Source organism: Bufo gargarizans, chromosome 2 (assembly GCF_014858855.1).
Source record: "Bufo gargarizans isolate SCDJY-AF-19 chromosome 2, ASM1485885v1, whole genome shotgun sequence".
NCBI lineage: Eukaryota > Metazoa > Chordata > Amphibia > Anura > Bufonidae > Bufo > Bufo gargarizans.
The window spans coordinates 23066362-23086334 of NC_058081.1; the positions used below are offsets into that span (position 1 = coordinate 23066362).

The window sequence follows — 19973 nt, forward strand, 5'->3', positions numbered from 1 at the left end:
GAGACCGTGGCCCTGTGCGCGGTGAAACTGAGCCTGCTGCCAGAGCACCAGAAACGCACTCATCCACGATACCGAGCTTCACGTCCCAGTTTGCAGAGCACCACTCGCAAAGTCAGACCAGTGCGACCAGGTGGTTGGTTGGATTGGAGCAGATATTTAGTGCTGCCGGGGGCATAACAACAGATAAGCGCATCTGACTGTCAACTGAAAATGCTGACAGGATGACTTATCAAAATGAACAAGGCCTGGATTGACCCCGACTTCTCTACTACAGCAGAGGAAAGGGTATATGGTTCAATCTTCCTTTTCTCGCCCTCCTCCCCCATCATATCAACACATGCTTATTAGGCTGCACTTGCCCCTAATGTTGTAGATGGTCAGCTCAGCAGCAGGTTCTCGCCCCTAATGTTGTAGATGGTCAGCTCAGCAGCAGGTTCTCGCCCCTAATGTTTTAGATGGTCAGCTCAGCAGCAGGTTCTCGCCCCTAATGTTTTAGATGGTCAGCTCAGCAGCAGGTTCTCGCCCCTGTTTTAGATGGTCAGCTCAGCAGCAGGTTCTCGCCCCTGTTTTAGATGGTCAGCTCAGCAGCAGGTTCTCGCCCCTGTTTTAGATGGTCAGCTCAGCAGCAGGTTCTCGCCCCTAATGTTTTAGATGGTCAGCTCAGCAGCAGGTCCTCGCCCCTAATGTTGTAGATGGTCAGCTCAGCAGCAGGTCCTCGCCCCTAATGTTGTAGATGGTCAGCTCAGCAGCAGGTTCTCGCCCCTGTTTTAGATGGTCAGCTCAGCAGCAGGTCCTCGCCCCTAATGTTGTAGATAGTCACCTGCAGGCCATCAATCATAATTTTTCAAGGGTGTGTATAACTCCCTCCTTTATGTGTAATAAAGGGTGTATTGGAGTGTTGCTTCCTTGTAATTTTTGGCAGAACTTGCACTTTATATACAGGAAAGAATGTTTCCTAACAAATTTTACTCAAAATAAATAAAAATTGATTTTATCTTCGGTTTTGAGCATATTATTGTCAGTCTGTAAAAGTGGCGTACTACTCAGACAACATCGTTCCCAGCAGCGACCTGGGAGTCCAAGATGCATCCAGACATCATCCCCATGCTGAACAATTTTGTAGGTGTTTCCATCAATTTCTGACCTTTTCCTATGAACCAGACACCCTCCCCTCTTCAGAGCAGGGGGCCTGGATTAATACTCGGGTTCTCCCATTGTGCTCAACCAACACTACTAGAGGCTAAATGTGTAAAATAATATAAATTGTATATATATATATACACACATACACACACACACAGTACAGACCAAAAGTTTGGACACACCTTCTCATTCAAAGAGTTTTCTTTATTTTCATGACTGACAATTGTAGATTCACACTGAAGGCATCAAAACTATGAATTAACACATGTGGGATTATATACATAACAAAAAAGTGTGAAACAACTGAAAATATGTCATATTCTAGGTTCTTCAAAGTAGCCACCTTTTGCTTTGATTACTGCTTTGCACACTCTTGGCATTCTCTTGATGAGCTTCAAGAGGTAGTCACCTGAGATGGTCTTCACTTCACAGGTGTGCCCTGTCAGGTTTAATAAGTGGGATTTCTTGCCTTATGAATGGGGTTGGGACCATCAGTTGCGTTGTGGAGAAGTCAGGTGGATACACAGCTGATAGTCCTACTGAATAGACTGTTAGAATTTGTATTATGGCAAGAAAAAAGCAACTAAGTAAAATTCCACATGTGTTAATTCACAGTTTTGATCCCTTCAGTGAGAATCTACAATTTTTATAGCCATGAAAATAAAGAAAACTCTTTGAATGAGAAGGTGTGTCCAAACTTTAGGTCTGTACTAATATATACACACACACACACACACACACACACACACACACTATCTCAAATAACATTGGAGAAAATGGACAACCTTGACAGGTACCTCTATTCAAAGTAAAATTCGATGTCAAAGCCCCATTGATATGCAATCTCTCCATAGGGGAATTCTACAAAAGCTTAATCATTATTATAAACTCCAAATCCCATTCTCGATGAAACAATACTTCTATCTATTTACTACTTTTGCCCAATGAAAAGGGTGTGAATATAGTTATACACCCGCATCTCCACATGTCAAGGCCCATAACTTTTATTTTTCATTTTACAGAGCCGTGTGAGGGATTGATTGTTGTGGGACGACCAGTAACAAAAAAAATACATATAATGCCGTCCAAATAAATGGAAATTTTGCAACTTTTCATTGACAAGTAATTTTTTTTTTTTATACACTTACAACGTTCACTTTTTAACCTGACAGGTGATCTTAACACTGAAATAATCTTTATATAACACCAGCATATTCTGCAACGCTTTAGAATCAGATGTTCGGATCGCTTGTATAATACACTGTACTACCTATGCAGTACAGTATTACCCATTAAACTGACAGCTGCCAGGGGGCAGTGGAGCCTGATAGGCATACATTATACCCAATTACAGCTGCCATGATAAGCCATCTGTACCCCTCAACCTCATTCGCTGGTGTGACAGTGCCTAACAGAGGAAGCTCCCTTCTTCTAAGCCGTTTACATGCCGCGCTCACTATTGACCTCGGCATCTAAGGGGTTACCCAGATAGAGCAGGAAGTTGGCTGTCATGACAGCTGAGGTCTTGCTTATCCCTTTAAAGGGGGACCTGCGGAGTACCAATACTAGGTAACAATAAGGCCTAGGCTTAGTCCCATTAGTGACCGCATATTGGCAGTCACTAATAGATTAAAGGGGCTGTCCAGGATTAGAAAAGCAGGTCTTCAAACAGCACCACACATAGTATTCCTGCTCAGCACTGGTGAAGCCAATGGCGCACGGCTGCAATACCACATACAACCTGCGGACTGGTGTGGTGCTGTTTTTGGAAGAAATCAGCCAAGTTAGTCTAATCCTGGACAACCCCTTTAAAAGGGTTGGCCCATCTGGGATATTGATGCAGTTTGCTTGGGTATGCCATCAGTGACAGGAGCGGGTCCCACACAAATCTCCAGAACAGAGATCCCATTGCGCATGCACGGTCTGCTCTCAGTTTACTTCAGGGGCCCCCTTCTGGAGATGGGAGCGGGTCACAGACGTGGGATTCTGATATTATCAATGTCCCAGATGGGCCAACCCCAACGCCAATTGTGGTCAAAAGGGGCGTTCTCACTCTTAAAATGTCTCCACCCCCATTTTCCACTTAGTTTTTTTAGTGCCCAAAGTATTGCAAAAACAGAGCTCCTCCTGGGGTGGACATGCAGAGTGTAGCAGACTAAAAGCAATGCATCATGGGACAAGGAGCATTTAGGCATTTTACAACAGCTGGGAGGGCAGCTGTGATGGAGTTCCCTTTTAAAAAGTCATGGTCAACTCTTAAATAAAAGGACCTTCAGGCCTGAGAAAATGGGCGCCCCTTTATTTCTCTACATCTGGGGGGGGCCCTTTCTTCTTCATAGAGCGTCCAATGACGGCACCACAGATGAGCACAACGACAAAACCGAGACCGCCGACCCCCACCAGAATCCACGTTTCTATAGTGCTGGACCCAGGCACTGCAAGAGAATGTCTCTGCTGTTCTCCCAGCACCAGCAGCGGTCCCACGGATGCCAGCGCCTGCCTGTCCGCCAACCAGGGTCCTGTAGGAAGAGGCAGAGGGTCAGAAAACAGGGCGCAGGCACTTCAATGTTTAAAGGCTATGGATACCTTAGGGGCCAAATTTGTGTTTAAATTAGTACATTGTACTAATTTTGAGCTAAAAATCATTTGGTCTTTATTAAAAATGTTGAGCCTCTTTCTCTGTACAGTCTTGAGATTCTCCAGTAGCAGGCTCTGTATTTTTAGGGTTCCATCAGGCTGCTCAGCTGACGGCTCCTCATCTCTGACCTTCATTATAGCTCAATTCGTAGATTGCTGACAAGAATGTGGCTTAAATAAGTGTTTATGACCTCTTAGTAAAATTAGAGATAAGGGTTATTAGATGACGGCACAACGTGAGAGTACCATTCACACAGCTAGACAAACCGTTAACCCTCTGACAACGGCGCAATAATTTTTTTAAATAAAGACTAATTGAAGAACACACACACTGAAGAGGACAGTATACTGCTACAGAGGGATCTGGATAGACTGGAGGCTTGGGCAGAGAAGTGGCAGATGAGGTTTAACACTGACAAATGTAAAGTTATGCACATGGGAAGGAATAATGCAAGTCACCCGTACATACTAAATGGAAAAACACTCGGTAACACTGACATGGAAAAGGACCTAGGAATTTTTGTGAACAGCAAACTAAGGCTACTTTCACACTAATGGCACGGACCTCCGGCAGGCTGTTCCGTCGTGTGAACAGCCTGTCGGAGGTCCGTTCCACTAGTGTGAAAGTAGCCTAAGCAGTAGAAACCAGTGTCAGGCAGCTGCTGCCAAGGCCAATAAGATAATGGGTTGCATCAGAAGGGGCATAGATGCCCTTGATGAGAACATAGTCCTACCACTTTACATATCACTAGTCAGACCACACATGGAGTACTGTGTACAGTTCTGGGCTCCTGTGAACAAGGCAGACATAGCAGAGCTGGAGAGCGTTCAGAGGAGAGCAACTAAAGTAATAACTGGAATGGGGCAACTACAGTACCCTGAAAGATTATCAGCATTAGGATTATTCACTTTAGAAAAAAGGACGACTGAGAGGAGATCTAATTATTATGTATAAATATATCAGGGGTCAGTACAGAGATCACTCCCATCATCCATTTATCCCCAGGACTGTGACTGTGACGAGGGGACATCCTCTGCGTCTGGAGGAAAGAAGGTTTGTCCATAAACATAGAAGAGGATTCTTTACGGTAAGAGCAGTGAGACTATGGAGCTCTCTGCCTGAGGAGGTGGTGATGGTGAGTACAATAAAGGAATTCAAGAGGGGCCTGGATGTATTTCTGGAGTGTAATAATATTACAGGCTATAGCTACTAGAGACGGGTCGCTGATCCAGGGAGTTATTCTGATTGCCCGATTGGAGTCGGGAAGGAATTTTTTATTCCCCTAAAGTTGGGAAAATTGGCTTCTACCTCACAGGGTTTTTTTTTTGCCTTCCTCTGGATCAACTTGCAGGATGACAGGCCGAACTGGATGGACAAATGTCTTTTCAGCCTTATGTACTATGTTACCACCTTTAAACGACCCATAATGCATTCCAACCTGGTAACAAGAAAACAGCAACATTCTAAATGCAGCTTTAGAAGTGACTGGAGTAGGAAGACTTGCAGATACCTTAAATACAAACTGCAGCTAGGAGAGAGATGTGAGCCCCTGTCTTGACCTTGCATAGGACTACCTACACTGATACACTGTTACAACCCATCAGCTGTGAGCAGGACCACATTACAACAGGTTTTTAAGCTTGCTATTCATTGACAGTAAACATGGGGTGACCATGGACAGCATAAGTAGTGAAAGCTATATTGCCAGATGTAGCAGAGCTGAGCTGGTCATTGACTATGTCCAGCAGTCCTGTGTAAGGACGCTCAGCACCAGCTTTGTGCTTCTACAGTCATGCTCAGTTACTGACCTTGTCCAATTTGTCTCTTGCCCGATGCTCTTGGTCTTCCGTAGGACGGGTCCCAACCTCTGCTCTCACCGTAGAGGGCGGCACAGTCCTGGGTATTACAGCATTGGCAGATATCACTGGGGCCCTCAACAGCCGACCAACTGAGGAGACAGAGGATCAGCATTATACCTCCAGCAGGTCATCGAGCTATGGAATTAGGTTTCAATTCACTGACAGCAAGCAGAAAAATGCCCCTTTAAAGGGGAGCCCTTCATGGAAGGTCCAGTGCAGAAGTGTAGTTCTGGTGCTCAATGTACATTCTAGGCTGGTGTTTTGTCACCACCCAGTGGCCAGTACTGGTACTACAACCAATGAATCCTGCAGACTGGGGGTCTCCAACCTGTGTTTGGAGGGAGTCGCACCTGAGACTATTGGGAAGCTACAGGCCACAGAAACCTTCATGCATGTCCGCAAGCTGTCACTAGAGGTCACTGCTCTAAAGCCCCTGCAGCACAGGGGCCCCCTGTAGACTTAGGGCCACAGTCTTACCTGTTGGAAGTTTTGTTGTAGGAACAAGCCTTGTTCATAGGATCGGGGACCTGGGTGGCTGCAGCCGCCCTCAAGGAGCAGGTGATGTAGATCTAAGGGCGATAAGTCAAAAAGCCCCGATAAAGGTATGACCACAACCCCCTTAGGGGGCACTCTTCTGCCAGTCCCCATGATGACCCTTACCATGGACGCCTGGGAGTCAACAAGCTGGAAGGCATCCACCATGAACTGCAGCTTGTCTTGCTGGGGTCTTGGAGATCGGAAAGCAGAGGAGGACTCTTGTAGGGTCCCATCCACCAGGCACCTATGGATGAAGACCATTAGTGGGGACCCCATGACCCCACGTCCGCAGGAACCGGGGGCTACATACCCACTGTAGGCGATGATCTCATAGCGGGAGCTGGAGCTGGGGTCGGGAGAGGTGGTGGCCACACAGCTGTCAATGAATAGGATCATAGAGACGTGGTTCTCACCCTCCAAAGAAGCCTTGATGTAGAAGACATCTCCAAGGCTGAAGACCAGCGATGGCCTGGGGGTGCTCCAGTCCTCTGCCAAAGCAACAGTCCATTTATAATACGCAGAAGACAAGAGGTGTCCAACCATCAGTCTTCACTGTAGTTCTGGCATTCTATTCATGAGCCAGGATACTCTGTGAAAACAGACCCCTCCACAAAGAGCAGCTTTATAATTACATTATATACGGCACATTTGGCTGTGAACCTACCGGTCATCAGACGTAAGGAGAAGACCAGCTGCTCTTCTGAGGACACAGTGCTGGAAAATGGAAACCAGGTTGGCTTGATGGCCTGACTGCTCACATTACCGTATCTGCTCGAGAGACAGCAGTTATATTCTTGCACATATGAGGCAGTATTATAGTAGTTATATTCTTGTACATAGGAGGAGTATTATAGTAGTTATATTCTTGTACATAGGAGCAGTATTATAGTAGTTATATTCTTGTACATAGGAGCAGTATTATAGTAGTTATATTCTTGTACATAGGAGCAGTATTATAGTAGTTATATTCTTGTACATATGAGCAGTATTACAGTAGTTATATTCTTGTACATATGAGCAGTATTACAGTAGTTATATTCTTGTACATAGGAGGCAGTATTATAGTAGTTCTATTCTTGTACATAGGAGCAGTATTATAGTAGTTCTATTCTTGTACATAGGAGGCAGTATTATAGCAGTTATATTCTTGTACATAGGAGCAGTATTATAGTAGTTATATTCTTGTACATAGGAGCAGTATTATAGTAGTTATATTCTTGTACATAGGAGGCAGTATTATAGTAGGTATATTCTTGTACATAGGAGGCAGTATTATAGTAGTTATATTCTTGTACATAGGAGGCAGTATTATAGTAGTTATATTCTTGTACATAGGAGGCAGTATTATAGTAGTTATATTCTTGTACATAGAAGCAGTATTATAGTAGTTATATTCTTGTACATAGGAGGCAGTATTATAGCAGTTATATTCTTGTACATAGGAGGCAGTATTATAGTAGTTATATTCTTGTACATAGGAGGCAGTATTATAGTAGTTATATTCTTGTACATAGGAGCAGTATTATAGTAGTTATATTCTTGTACATAGGAGCAGTATTATAGTAGTTATATTCTTGTACATAGGAGGCAGTATTATAGTAGTTATATTCTTGTACATAGGAGGCAGTATTATAGTAGTTATATTCTTGTACATAGGAGGCAGTATTATAGTAGTTATTTTCTTGTACATAGGAGCAGTATTATAGTAGTTATATTCTTGTACATAGGAGCAGTATTATAGTAGTTATATTCTTGTACATAGCAGGCAGTATTATAGTAGTTATATTCTTGTACATACGAGCAGTATTATAGTAGTTATATTCTTGTACATAGGAGGCAGTATTATAGTAGTTATATTCTTGTACATAGGAGACAGTATTATAGTAGTTATATTCTTGTACATAGAGGGCAGTATTATAGTAGTTATATTCTTGTACATAGGGGCAGTGATATAGTATAGGGTGTAATTATACTTCAGCTGTAAGACCTCCAAGTATTTAGTCAGAACCTCTACAGATCGGTCAGATCACATTACAGACCTGAGGCTCGGGGCGCCCTCTGCAGGCTGTACTCACCGGGGGTAATAGCACTGGATGGGAACCACAGCTGGGCTAGAGCCGGTGATGGGCATGTTCTGAGCACCACACATTGGTTTGAAAGTCAAGTTGGTGCCATAGAGGAGCCCATCGGGGGTCATCTGAAAAGCATAGCACAAGCCAGCACTGTTTAGTTCTGGAGCCTTCTCCATCCTTCTGGGTGTAATACAGGGCAGGAACCCATAAAGCTGCTCAGACAGCTGCTGGGTTGTTACAGTGTATCAGTGCAGGATTGTAGAGAGTCTGTAACATGCTTAGTCAATACTGATACATTGCAACAAACTGTCAGCTGGGGAAATACTCAATTTACTGACAGCAAACTTATTTCCGTAGACGTGCATACAATAGCGCCCCCTAGTTTCGCACTGACTGCACAATAAATGTCGCCAGCTAAAACTACCAACAACTGGGTGGTATTTGCTACAGGCCGCTCAGAGACATGTCCATACTTAGTACAATTGCAACAAACCCTCAGCTGTGAGAAGTATAAGGTCTGTTTGAGATTGCCTTTCAATCACTGATGGCAAGCAGAGATCAACACACAAAGCTGTAGGCCTGTATTTTACACCCCCCCCTTTAAGGGTATTCCAGTATAGGGGATAACTATTAGATTGCTGGGGGTCCTACTGATGTAACCCCCTCCAATGACAAGAACCCCCCGTGCCCCCCTCCCCCGGTCAGGCACGCACACAGCCGCTCCATTCAGTTCTATGGGAGTTCCAGAAAATAACTGAGCTTCATACCTATCTATCTCTGGAAATGAATGAAGGGGCAGCACTCATTTTAGGGGGGGCTCCGTGGGGTCCCTGTTCTCGTGATCGGTGGAAGTCCCAGCGGTAGGACCTTCAGCAATCTAATAGCCTTCCTCTGTCCTGTGGATAGGTGATAACTCCATGTACCTGGAATACAATAATTCAATTCTACACTGCCACCAAGTGGCCAATCCTAAGAACTACACCTCCCATCAGATTAGCACAACTGACAATACCTGCAAGCTGTTCCCACATTCTTGCAACCCAGTTTCAAAGACCACCGCAGCGTCCGTACTGTGGGGTCCAGCTCGGCAGGATTGGGGCCCCAGGGTGACATCGGAGTCGTTGAGCAGCGTCTCAATCCCATAGAGATCCCTCATCACAGTCACCACTATCCTGTCCTCCATGCACCGCACCCGGATCGGGGAGGGCTGCTGCAGCAGGGGTCTGGCTTGTAGCGCCCCTCCAGAATACCCAACAACACCCCTACCATACCGCGGGTGGTCACCTACAGGAGGGTCCTGATACCTCTTATGGTCACTACTCCACCCAGCTTCCTCATACCGCCTCCGCCAGGTACCCACTTGGCGAGGAATTTGAGAGAAGCTCTTAAAGGCTGCAAAGTCTGGGCCAAGGACGAGAACTAAAAACCCAAAGCAGACCAACCCAGCGCCACACCGCCCCATAGTGGCCAGAGTAAGAAGGAGAAGGGAGCAGCCGCCCTGGACTTATACTCCACCCATCATCCTCTGAGGCCTCCACCTGCCGACACCAGCTGCAGTCATTAATATCCAGCATCAAAGGGGGGGTTTACAGGAGATGTCGCAGAGAAAACTCGCTCGTGTGAAAGGGGCCTAAAAGTCGCACAGCAGTTGATGAATACGGCCCCTTTCACACGAGCGAGTGCAATGCGTGACGCGAACGCCTAGCGCCCACACTGAATCCGGACCCATCCATTTCATTCGGTCTGTGTACATGTGCGCTGGTTTTCACGCATCACTTTTGCGTTGCGTGAAAATTGCAGCATGTTTTATATTCTGCGATTTTCACGTAGAAGCGAATGGGGCTGCGTGAAAATCGCATCGCATCCGCAAGCAAGTGCGGATGCAATGCGATTTTCACAGATGGCTGCTGAGAGATGTTGTTTGTAAACATTCCGTTTTTTATCACGCGCGTGAAAAACGCAGTAAATCACATTGCACCCGCGTAATAAAAACTGATCAACTGAACGCTATCGCAAACAAAAATGAATGGCTTTGTTTGCGAAATCGCGCAGTTTTCGCTGAACGCATCCAGACATAATCCGGACGTGTTCGTCTGCAAGGGGCCTAAGATTCGGTGCATTGTCATTAGTCTGCCCTCTGGTGGTTGTTTTTCAGTACAACAGGTTCATATTCACTTAGACTGGTCTCATTTATTGGCGCATCAAAAATGTCTGTGAGAAAAGTTGCACTTCACCAATAATGCCTCATGCAGACGTCCGTGTCAGTTTTGGATCAGTGGTAACACGGACCGCGTTCAATCCGTGTTTTTTCCCGTGACAGATCCATGTTGGGTCCGCGGGTCCGTTTTTTGCTGTCCGTGTAGCATCCGTGTTTCACTAACACTCAACAGCTAAAAAATTATTTTCAAAAAATCTCTTGTTAATGATCCGTGAAACACGGATGGCATCTGTGGTTTTTACGGACCCATAGACTATAAGGCCTCATGCACATGACCGTTGTTTTATTCTGTGTCCGTTGTGCCGTTTTTCATTATTTTCTGCAGTCCGTTGAAAACTCGGCTAATGCACCGTTTGCCATCCGCGTCCGTGATCCGTGGTTCCAGTCCGTCAAAAAGATATAACCTGTCCTATTATTTTCGCGGAAAACGGTTCACGGACCCATTCAAGTCAATGGGACCGCTAAAAAACGCGGAGGCACACAAGATTGTCATCCGCGTCCGTGTCCGTTTTTTTCCTATCATTTGCATGGCAAACTTGACTTAGACTTTTTTTTACTTTCCTTTATGTCTGGTGATCCTCCAAAAATAAAGGAAGACACAACGAAACAAAAATGGAAACGGATCACGGAACAACGGAACCCCATTATGCGGACCGATAAAAACAACTGTCGTGTGCATGAGGCCTAATGGGCGTGATGGATCCGTGAACACGAACAAAATAGAGCATGCATCCGTGGTAAAAAAAAAAACGGACCCACGAACAGTGCTGAAACACTAATGTGTGAATACACACATTAAAATGAATAGGGACGTGTGCTGTCCGCGGAGAACACGTACAGCACACGTCCGTGAAACACTGACGCCTGCATGAGGCTTAAAAGCAGGCCAAACACAGTAAATGTGCCACACGGATGCATAAAGCACACGGATCACACGCATTCGTATGTTCGTTGGGCAAAAACATAGAGTGGGACATTTATCAACACTGGCGTAAAGTAGAACTGGCTTAGTTGCCCATAGCAACCAATCAGATTCCAGCTTTCATTTTTCATAGCTCCTTTGGGAAATGAAAGGTCGACTCTGATTGGTTGCTATGGGCAACTAGCCAGTTCTCCTTTACGCCAGGTTTGATAACTCTCCCCCTCTAGACTCTGTCCTGTACTTGTCCGCAAAATGCAGACCTCGGACCCACTGAAGTCATTGGGGCACATTTACTAATATCGGCTTTTTACGGCGGTCTTCGTTCCCCCCTCTAATTTATGACGAGGTGTGTGACCTGTTTCTAGGCAACAATGTAAGTAAATTTGCTGGGGCTGGGACCAGCGCGGCCCCCAACCCATCCCTGCCCCACCCCTATCATGCCCAATTGGCGTACAAAATTGTGGCGCACAGCCAGACAGAAAGGGGGATTGTGATACTTTTTACGCCTAAAACTGTCGCATGGGTCCGCAATAAAAACGAGGACGGCAAACGAACTGCAAAACGGATCCGGTCGTGTGAATGAGGCCTTAACTATAAAATCCTATGAGGCTCTGGATGCGGTTTTGGACTGTGTGGTCGAAACGCGGAACCCCAACCCCAACATCGGCCTTCGTTGTTACTGGCTGCGCAACATCCGCACAACCACGTACAGTTAAAAACCTTTCTTGTAAGACACCCAAATGGCGCAGTGGCTGACTGTAAAAGGCCCCACCTCCAAATCGCATGTGCGGACCCCCAGCTGGCCACGAGAGTTGTAATATGGCGTCCCCGTGATGTGTACTTATATGATGTCATGCGATCACTTGTGATACCGAAGGGCAAATTTCCGCCATTTAGGGGAGGGGCCTTCTTTTTAAGGGTTAAATAGAAGCCTATGGGCAAGATGTCTCGTTCGATCAAGATATCGTACACCACATGTACGGCCACCCTCACAAACATGTAATTACGGCTGCAATACCCGGCCTGACCACTAGGTCCAGACAACGTGAAGTGGTCGCCCACGACAACCAATCCCAGTCCACCTCTTTGGAATATGAAAGCAGCGACCTGAATGGTTGCTATGGGCAACTGCTCCACTTCCCTTTTCTGTCAGTTTGGATATGTTGATAGGCAAGAAGACTTGGTCTCCATGGCAACACTAAAATAGCATCTCGCGCATACAAGCAGGGAGCTAAAAAAATAAAATAAAAATTGTCGTATTTTTGTAAAAACCTAATTGTGAATCATTGCCTCAGTCACTTTCATATTCACGTCAAAACCATGTTTATAAAAACCACAAAGTGAGACATTTCAATCGTTTTTGTAATGCCAACTTAAAATCTTGATAAACTAAGGCTCAGTTCACGAAAATCCGTAATCGCAGTGTCTGGTATATACCGGACACAACCAGCACCTGATGGATCTGTCAGGTTTCTACTACTGATTCTAACTATTTTTTCTGTCTTTTTTATTGTCAAAATCTGCGATGGAGGCGGAATTTATGTAACGCCCCAGAGGTACATTCCCACCGTCTACGCCGCGTCACTATCTCCTAAGGTTAACCTCATGTCATCACATGTATCTATTTACGGATCCAGCAAAATGTGTATTCCTATTTCCTTGTTTTGTGACTGTTAGGCCTAGTTCACACGATCGTTTTTTTTGCGAGTGTACGGGCCGTTTTTTTGTGGTCTGTATACAGTCCGTATACGGAACCATTCATTTCAATGGTTCCGCAAAAAAAACGGAATGTACTCCGTATGCGAATCGTTTCCGTATTTCCTTTTTTCCGTTCCGTTGAAAGATAGAACATGTCCTATTATTGCCCGCAAATCACGTTCCGTAGCTCCATTCAAGTCAATAGGTCCCCAAAAAAAACGGAACACATACGGAAATGCATCCGCATGTCTTCCGTATCGTTCTGTTTTTGCGGAACCATCTATTGAAAATGTTATGCCCAGCCCGATTTTTTCTATGTAATTACTGTATATTGTATATGTCATACGGAAAAACGGAATGGAAAAACAGAACGGAAACAGAACGGAAACAAAAAAATCAGAACAACGGATCAGTGAAAAACGGACCGCAAAACACTGAAATAGCCATACGGTAGTGTGAAAGAGGCCTCACACGAACGTATGGCTTTTATAGTTTTTTGCAATCCGTTTTTTCACGGATCCATTGTTCCGTTTTTGAGTTCCGTTTTGTTTCCGTTTCCGTTCCGTTTTTCCATTCCATTTTTCCGTATGGCATATACAGTATACAGTAATTACATAGAAAAAATTGGGCTTGGCATAAGATTTTTAATAGATGGAACTAAAAAACTGAATGGAACCGGAAACACTACTGAAACAAAAGAACGGAAAAACGGATCCGTTAAAAACGGACCCCAAAACACTGAAAAGGCCATACGGTCGTGTGAACAAGCCCTAAAGGGGTGACGTGTACTCGCAATGCCATGTGACTGCAAAAGCAAAATAATAAAATTTGGGTGCAGTAATCAAATTAGGGCACATTTACAGGGCGCGACCGCAAAGTCGGAACCGAATCGCTCCACAAATGTATTATGTGAATAAACCCTAAGTTTATTGTAGCAATTATAAAAACCGCAGCAAATCTGATGCCGTTTATAAAAAGTGCGGTTGTGACATGATCATGTTGCGCCATTTTTTACAAAACAGAGGCATAAACCGTGGGCAAAAACACAACCATTGGCGCAATGTGGCTGCACGGGGTGAATAACCATAAAACCATGCCTCTGCAAGAAGCATGTGGGTGTGTGGCGCCAACTGCTGTGAGTCGACCACCATGCGCCATTTTCCTCACCCCAGGATTCAATGGAAATCTTGTGCGGTTAAAAATTGCGCAATATGTGCTCAGACTATGGTAGGCAGATATTTGGCTGCAAGTCAAATGCGATTTAGGATTTGCAACACCCATTAGGCGGACTTCACTGTGACTAGCGGCGCACGGCATGAAGATCACAGCGCCGCGCTGTGACACCGCCTCTAATAATCACGACCGCGATGCGACAGTCAGAAAAATGACAACACTGATCACAGGTCGCAAGTCGCGCAGGTTTTTGCCATCATAGACTGTGACTTGTCCAGTTGCTGCAAGCCTCTGACAATGGGGGTCATTTACTAAGATCGGCTTTTTACACCGGTGGCAGAGAAAGCGCCTAATTTATGACAAGGTCATTTATTAACAGACTTGTGACTATTTTAGTCATAAAAATAGTCGCAAGTCCCTTTTTTGATCGGCTATGTAGTCGCATGGCCGGTTTTACGCTGTGTTCGTTTTGCAGGTCGGGGGCGTGTCGGGGAGCATGTCAGGGCTTGGACTCTTTCGCCAATATACTAAATGTTGGCGAAACACTACTCTAAGCCAGGGGCCGGAGTAATTTTTTACGCCAGGCGCACGGACTGCCATAGATCCGCCTAATTCATGACAAATTTCACGGCAGCGCAGACGGAAATCTAAGACTGGTGTAAATAGCCGATCTTAGTAAATTACCCCCAATAAATGTGTTGGGGGCCAAAGTCCCAGCCCCGACCTGCCCCCGTCACTCCCTCACCACTCTCAAATGGTGAGGACGGTACAAAAACTTCCCTGCAACTAAAAATTGTCGCACAGGTGTTCAAAAAGTCGCAAAAAAGGGACATGAGACATTTTTATGCAAAAAAAATATAGAACATGTCCTATTCACGGACAAGAATAGGACTGATCTATTGAGGGGCGAAAGTTCCGTTCCGCAAAATGCAGAACAAACACGTCCGGCATCTTTGTTTTGTGGATCCACAATTTACAGACTCCAAAACGGACACGGTCGTGTGCATGAGGCCTTACCCTAAGTTCACACCTGAGCGTTTTACAGCGCGTTCAAACGCGCTGTAAAACGCTCAACACGTGAAAACCAATGCTTTCCTATGGCCCTGGTTCACACTTGAGCGTTTTACAGCGCGTTTGAACGCGCTGTAAAACGCCCGACGCATAAACAAGTTCAGGAGCTTTTTTTGGGGCGTTTGACGCGCGTTTGGGCCATAGAATCTTTGGACAACACTGCTGTCAATCACCCAAACGCGCGTCAAACGCGCGTTTACTATTACAAAAAACGCGCATAAAAACGCGCGTTTGAGAAACGCTTAGGTGTGAAACCAGGGTAGTATATAGCCATGGAGCCCACAGTGGTCAGCTGAGTATAATGAGGGGTGCGGTGGAGCGATGACCATGTGATGGGTGGGGTATAAAGCTCTCCTCCCTCCAGCTCCTCCTGGTGTGACCTCTCCTAGAGTCAGGATGGAGCTGTGGTTCAGGTGGAGTTGGTTATTAGTGGTTCTTCTCTGTGGCCTAGGCTTTAGCAGTGCCTATGTTAGACAACGGCGCCAGTCAGACACTCGGTGGAGAGGTTATCAGCCTGGAGTGGGATATCCTAGAGGACTTGGGCAACCTGTGTCAGGTGTAGGTTCTCCTAGAGGACTTGGGCAACCTGTGTCAGGTGTAGGTTCTCCTAGAGGATTTGGGCAACCTGCGTCACGAGTAGGCTTTCCTAGAGAGAACCAATGGTCTCCAGTGTCTGGATTTGGAGCTTCAAGGGGAGTTCCGCCTCAGTCTCCATGGGGCTCCAGGTATCCTGGAGCAATTAATGAGCTTCGACAGGTTGTACAACCTGCATCCTCCCTTATCAGTGTGCAGTGTGCTGAGGACCAGATGGTGGTGACTGTGCAGAGAGACTTCTATGGCAATGGGTATCTTATAAAAACCTCAGAACTGACCCTAGGATCGTGCCAACCTGGATCCCAGACTTCAGATGAAATGGTCTTTAACAATAATGTGGAGGCCTGTGGGGCCAGCTTACAGGTGAGAGAACTGCAAAAATCAAGAACTCTTGTTACATCATAACTTGTGCTCCAGTTGCATCCAGAGCTGCCTTCTTAACTGGTGTTTCCATGATGGTCTCTTAGGAGGGATATTCTTGAATTATGTGGTTGGGTCTTATAAGTACCTTACTAAAAGATGCGAAGAACTTCTTGAAAGCTGCTTTGGATGTGACTAGAGTATAAGTGTTCCATAATGTTGTTGAACTTGAGTTCTGTAATATGTAAAGTGTTACATGGCTACTGAGCTTTGTAGTGTTATCCGTAGTGACTTGCAACCAGGCAATGGTGTGTAGTAGGCCCATCTAATGCAGAGCCTGTTACAGATTTAGCTTTAGGGTCCTGCTGTTGACCCCCTTCTTTGGGTTCATTGTTGTTCTAATTAACTTTGTTCACAGTTGACCCAGGACTTCTTGATCTATAGAACTATCTTGAACTACAATCCAGTTTCCAGCAACTCCATCATAAGGGCCAATCCTGCTGCGGTTCCCATCATGTGCTATTACCCCCGGTGAGTCTATGCTAGCCATGTCCTCATTTGTGCAGTCCACATTGTACCATTGTCCTCCTACAGTCCCATCTACTACCATATGCATGTTGCTATTCCTCCTGAGGGGCCTTGTTTATAAATTGAATTCTAGAGCTGCAGTAACGACTGACACAACATGTCTTGCTCAGTTTCTGTGGCTTGGTAAAGGATGGGGTGCATCTAGATTACTTTCATGTTTGAGTCTTCTCTCTCATTTTTGAACCTTTCCACCCACCAGCATGTTTTCTCTTCCTTGTAAAATTTTTGGTAAATTTTTATTTTATTTATTTTTTCATAGTCATGGCAATGTGAGTAGCAAGGCAATCATTCCAACTTGGGCTCCGTTTAGTACCACAGTCTCTACGGATGAGAGGTTGGCCTTCTCAATGTACCTGATGACCGGTAAGTTGGATGGTGATAGGATGTGGTTGACTTGGCCATATTTTTTTCACATTGACATCCTTGTCTGGTGACCTTGCAGATGACTGGAGCAGTCGTAGATCTTCCTCAGTCTTCCAGCTTGGAGACCTCTTTTATATAGAAGCCTCTGTGATGACTGAGAATCACATCCCCATGATCCTGTTTGTTGACTCCTGTGTGGCCACAGCTACATCAGATGTGAACTCCAGCCCCAGTTATCAGATCATAGCCTTTAATGGGTATGTTATTATTTGGGTTGCCTTGGGTTTGGCACCAGTTTGATACTTCTATGCTAAATACTTGCCAATTGTTCAGGTGCCTGGTAGATGGGACACAAGATGACTCCTCCTCAGCTTTCATATCTCCAAGGTCTCGGCTAGATAAGATCCAGTTCACAGTTGATGCCTTCCGGTTCATTGGGACAGATGCATCTACGGTGAGAAACGACTCCATTAAGAACTCTTCCATGGTGTATAGTCATATACTGGGGTCCATATACCAGTTTCTTTCAGAGGGCCATTATGTCAACTGGCAGACTTGACTTCATACATATACAATATGGTTTTCTCCTAGATCTACATCACATGTTCTCTAAGAGCTACTCGAGCGAACCAAACTCTTGATCCAATGAACAAAGCCTGCTCTTACAACAAGAATACTAGAAGGTAATGTTCAACCCCCTTGGACAAACTGTATGTAGTTATAACTAGATTCTGGAGGAAGGTCTCTGACAGTGTATGAGCCATCTGATGGGTTGTAGTAGTCTAGTACACAATGGACTTGGCATTTACTTAAAAGGGGTTATCTGGGTTTAGAGCTGAATCTGGACATAACCCCTTCACCCCTCCAGCCCCTCTGACATGAACATTTCATGCCCTGATACTCTTGCCCTGTGCTGTGCAAGGGATGTTTAGTTTACACTTTTACACTGCTAGGCAAAGGTTTCTGCCTAGCAGTGTTCCCAGTGACCTCACTGGGAACACAGCTAGGTGGAAACCTCTGCCTAGCAGAGCCTGTTACATCACTGGATTTGCAGAAAGCCCTATGCGGGGCATGTAATGCTCAACTCGTATGGGCTGACTAGGTGAAGGGGATATGTCTGGGTTCAGAACGGAACCCAGACAACCCCTTTAAATTTTAATTTCATCTAACACCCTGTCCACTAGTTGACTAATTTGCTTGGAAATCCCTACTTTAAGGGCTTGCTGTGTTGGTGCCAGTTATAACCTTCAGACTGCCTCTCACCGTTGGTGCTTCCAAAGAAGTTGAGGACATCTAAGCAAGGTCTCATCCCAATCAGAATTGTGAATTTTACCACCATACTAAAGGTGGATTTAGACAAACCAATAATCCAGATCATTGGGAACGACTGTTCCTGCATATGCTCATTCCCAATAACTTGCCCATCTAAATGTGCCGCTAATGAACAAGCAAAACTGTTCAGATCTTGTCATTGGCGCAGGCACTCCAATCATCATTCATGGGCAGCAAATCGTGCTGTCTAAACAGCAATCTACTGGGCAGAAAGGATGATTCTGTATGGGGCTAAGATCGCAATAGCAATCTCTCGTTCTCACCCTGTGAAGGAGATCATTGCATGTAAAGGCAGCAGTTTCCTTCACTGAGCAAGCAGCTGACTGTTGGGAAGGAACGCTTCTTCCTGTCAATCAGCGGTTCTATTGGCCCTTGTAAACCCATTTTAAGGACTCAATAATTGAGCTATTAAAAAGTTGAGAACCCTTTATGTTTAACCCTAGTAACTTGATTCTTAATTCTGTCACTAGCTGGTCTGCTCTTGAAGGCTCAAATGACATCTGCCGCTGCTGTGACTCTGGGACCTGTGCTCCTGCTCCTCTTGGCCAGGCCAGAAGATGGGGCAGAATCAACGGGGGATCAAGAGGCATTCAGAAGAGAGAAACTGGTGAGTACAAGAGTCGGTAAAACAGTGGGATTCATGCTCAGAATATAAAAAAGTTGTAAACACGTTACCAGTCTGGAGATGTATGACCAATGCCTTCTCTCCAAACATCTGATCAGTGGGGTTGCTGGGAGTTGGATCCCCACCAATCTGATATTAAGTCATCAATAAAAACTCTCTTACAGGCCATCATCTTGAGGAGCATTCTGTGGCCACACTTGGCCCTCTATTGGTCATCTGGGCTGAGGCAAGCCATATGAAATCTGTTGCAGACAATGTCCAGCCTTCAAGAGTCCCTGAAGAGTCTCCACCATTAGAGATGTGGATGTTGGTGGCCATTGGTTCTGTCAGTGTGGTGGTTGTAGCTGTTGCTATAGTTGTGATTTCTAGATACATTGTGAAAAGCTTGGCAACCCGCAAAACTATGGAATAAAAAATGTTTTTCCATCCAGGTCTCATTTGTCTGTCTACTATAGCATAAGAGCTTGTGCTGGTCAGAACTGCATCTTGTGTATTGTGGCCTTGACATGCACATGGGTGGAAGTAGTAGCTATGTGCAAGAATATAGTAGCAGTATTATAGTAGTAATCTTTTACATAGGAGTGGTATTATAGTAGTTATATTCAGATTCTTGTACATGTAATACCCCAAAGTGGTATTACCACTATTGCACTCCGCAACTATCACTAATTGTTAAGCAGGACTGGTCCACTTCTGTTCCTACCAGAAGGGGGATGGGGGCAGTTCTAGTTTATTCCATTTTAGACTCCATATTGGTGTTGAGGAGACCTGAAAGAAGTA

The 19973-nt window shown here is 45.2% G+C and overlaps 2 protein-coding genes across 2 annotated transcripts; one reads left to right on the forward strand and one right to left on the reverse strand.

Moving 5' to 3' along the window:
- Positions 1–3441: 3441 nt before the first annotated feature.
- On the reverse strand, positions 3442–9711 carry LOC122925523 (zona pellucida sperm-binding protein 3-like). The gene is made up of 8 exons (XM_044276879.1): positions 9262–9711; positions 8253–8374; positions 6842–6945; positions 6488–6665; positions 6301–6421; positions 6118–6209; positions 5590–5729; positions 3442–3662 (listed from the first exon to the last, which is right to left on the reverse strand). The coding sequence occupies exons 1-8, from the start codon at positions 9709–9711 to the stop codon at positions 3442–3444; spliced, it is 1428 nt and encodes a 475-aa protein (XP_044132814.1).
- Positions 9712–15727: 6016 nt separating this feature from the next.
- On the forward strand, positions 15728–19605 carry LOC122925524 (zona pellucida sperm-binding protein 3-like). The gene is made up of 9 exons (XM_044276880.1): positions 15728–15928; positions 15986–16288; positions 16704–16816; positions 17133–17236; positions 17316–17493; positions 17570–17690; positions 17828–17919; positions 19039–19175; positions 19358–19605. Exons 1-9 carry the CDS (start codon positions 15728–15730, stop codon positions 19603–19605), a joined length of 1497 nt encoding a protein of 498 aa, XP_044132815.1.
- The last annotated feature ends 368 nt before the right edge of the window (positions 19606–19973 follow it).

Coding starts and splice junctions, on each gene's coding strand:
- LOC122925524 (XM_044276880.1), top strand. CDS start 15,728: ATGGAGCTGTGGTTCAGGTGGAGTTGGTTATTAGTGGTTCTTCTCTGT. Junction 16,289..16,703: donor CCTGTGGGGCCAGCTTACAG/GTGAGAGAACTG, acceptor CTTTGTTCACAG/TTGACCCAGGACTTCTTGAT. Junction 17,494..17,569: donor CAGATCATAGCCTTTAATGG/GTATGTTATTAT, acceptor CCAATTGTTCAG/GTGCCTGGTAGATGGGACAC.
- LOC122925523 (XM_044276879.1), bottom strand. CDS start 9,711: ATGGGGCGGTGTGGCGCTGGGTTGGTCTGCTTTGGGTTTTTAGTTCTC. Junction 6,422..6,487: donor GAGATCATCGCCTACAGTGG/GTATGTAGCCCC, acceptor CTTCATCCATAG/GTGCCTGGTGGATGGGACCC. Junction 6,210..6,300: donor TTGACTCCCAGGCGTCCATG/GTAAGGGTCATC, acceptor TATCGCCCTTAG/ATCTACATCACCTGCTCCTT.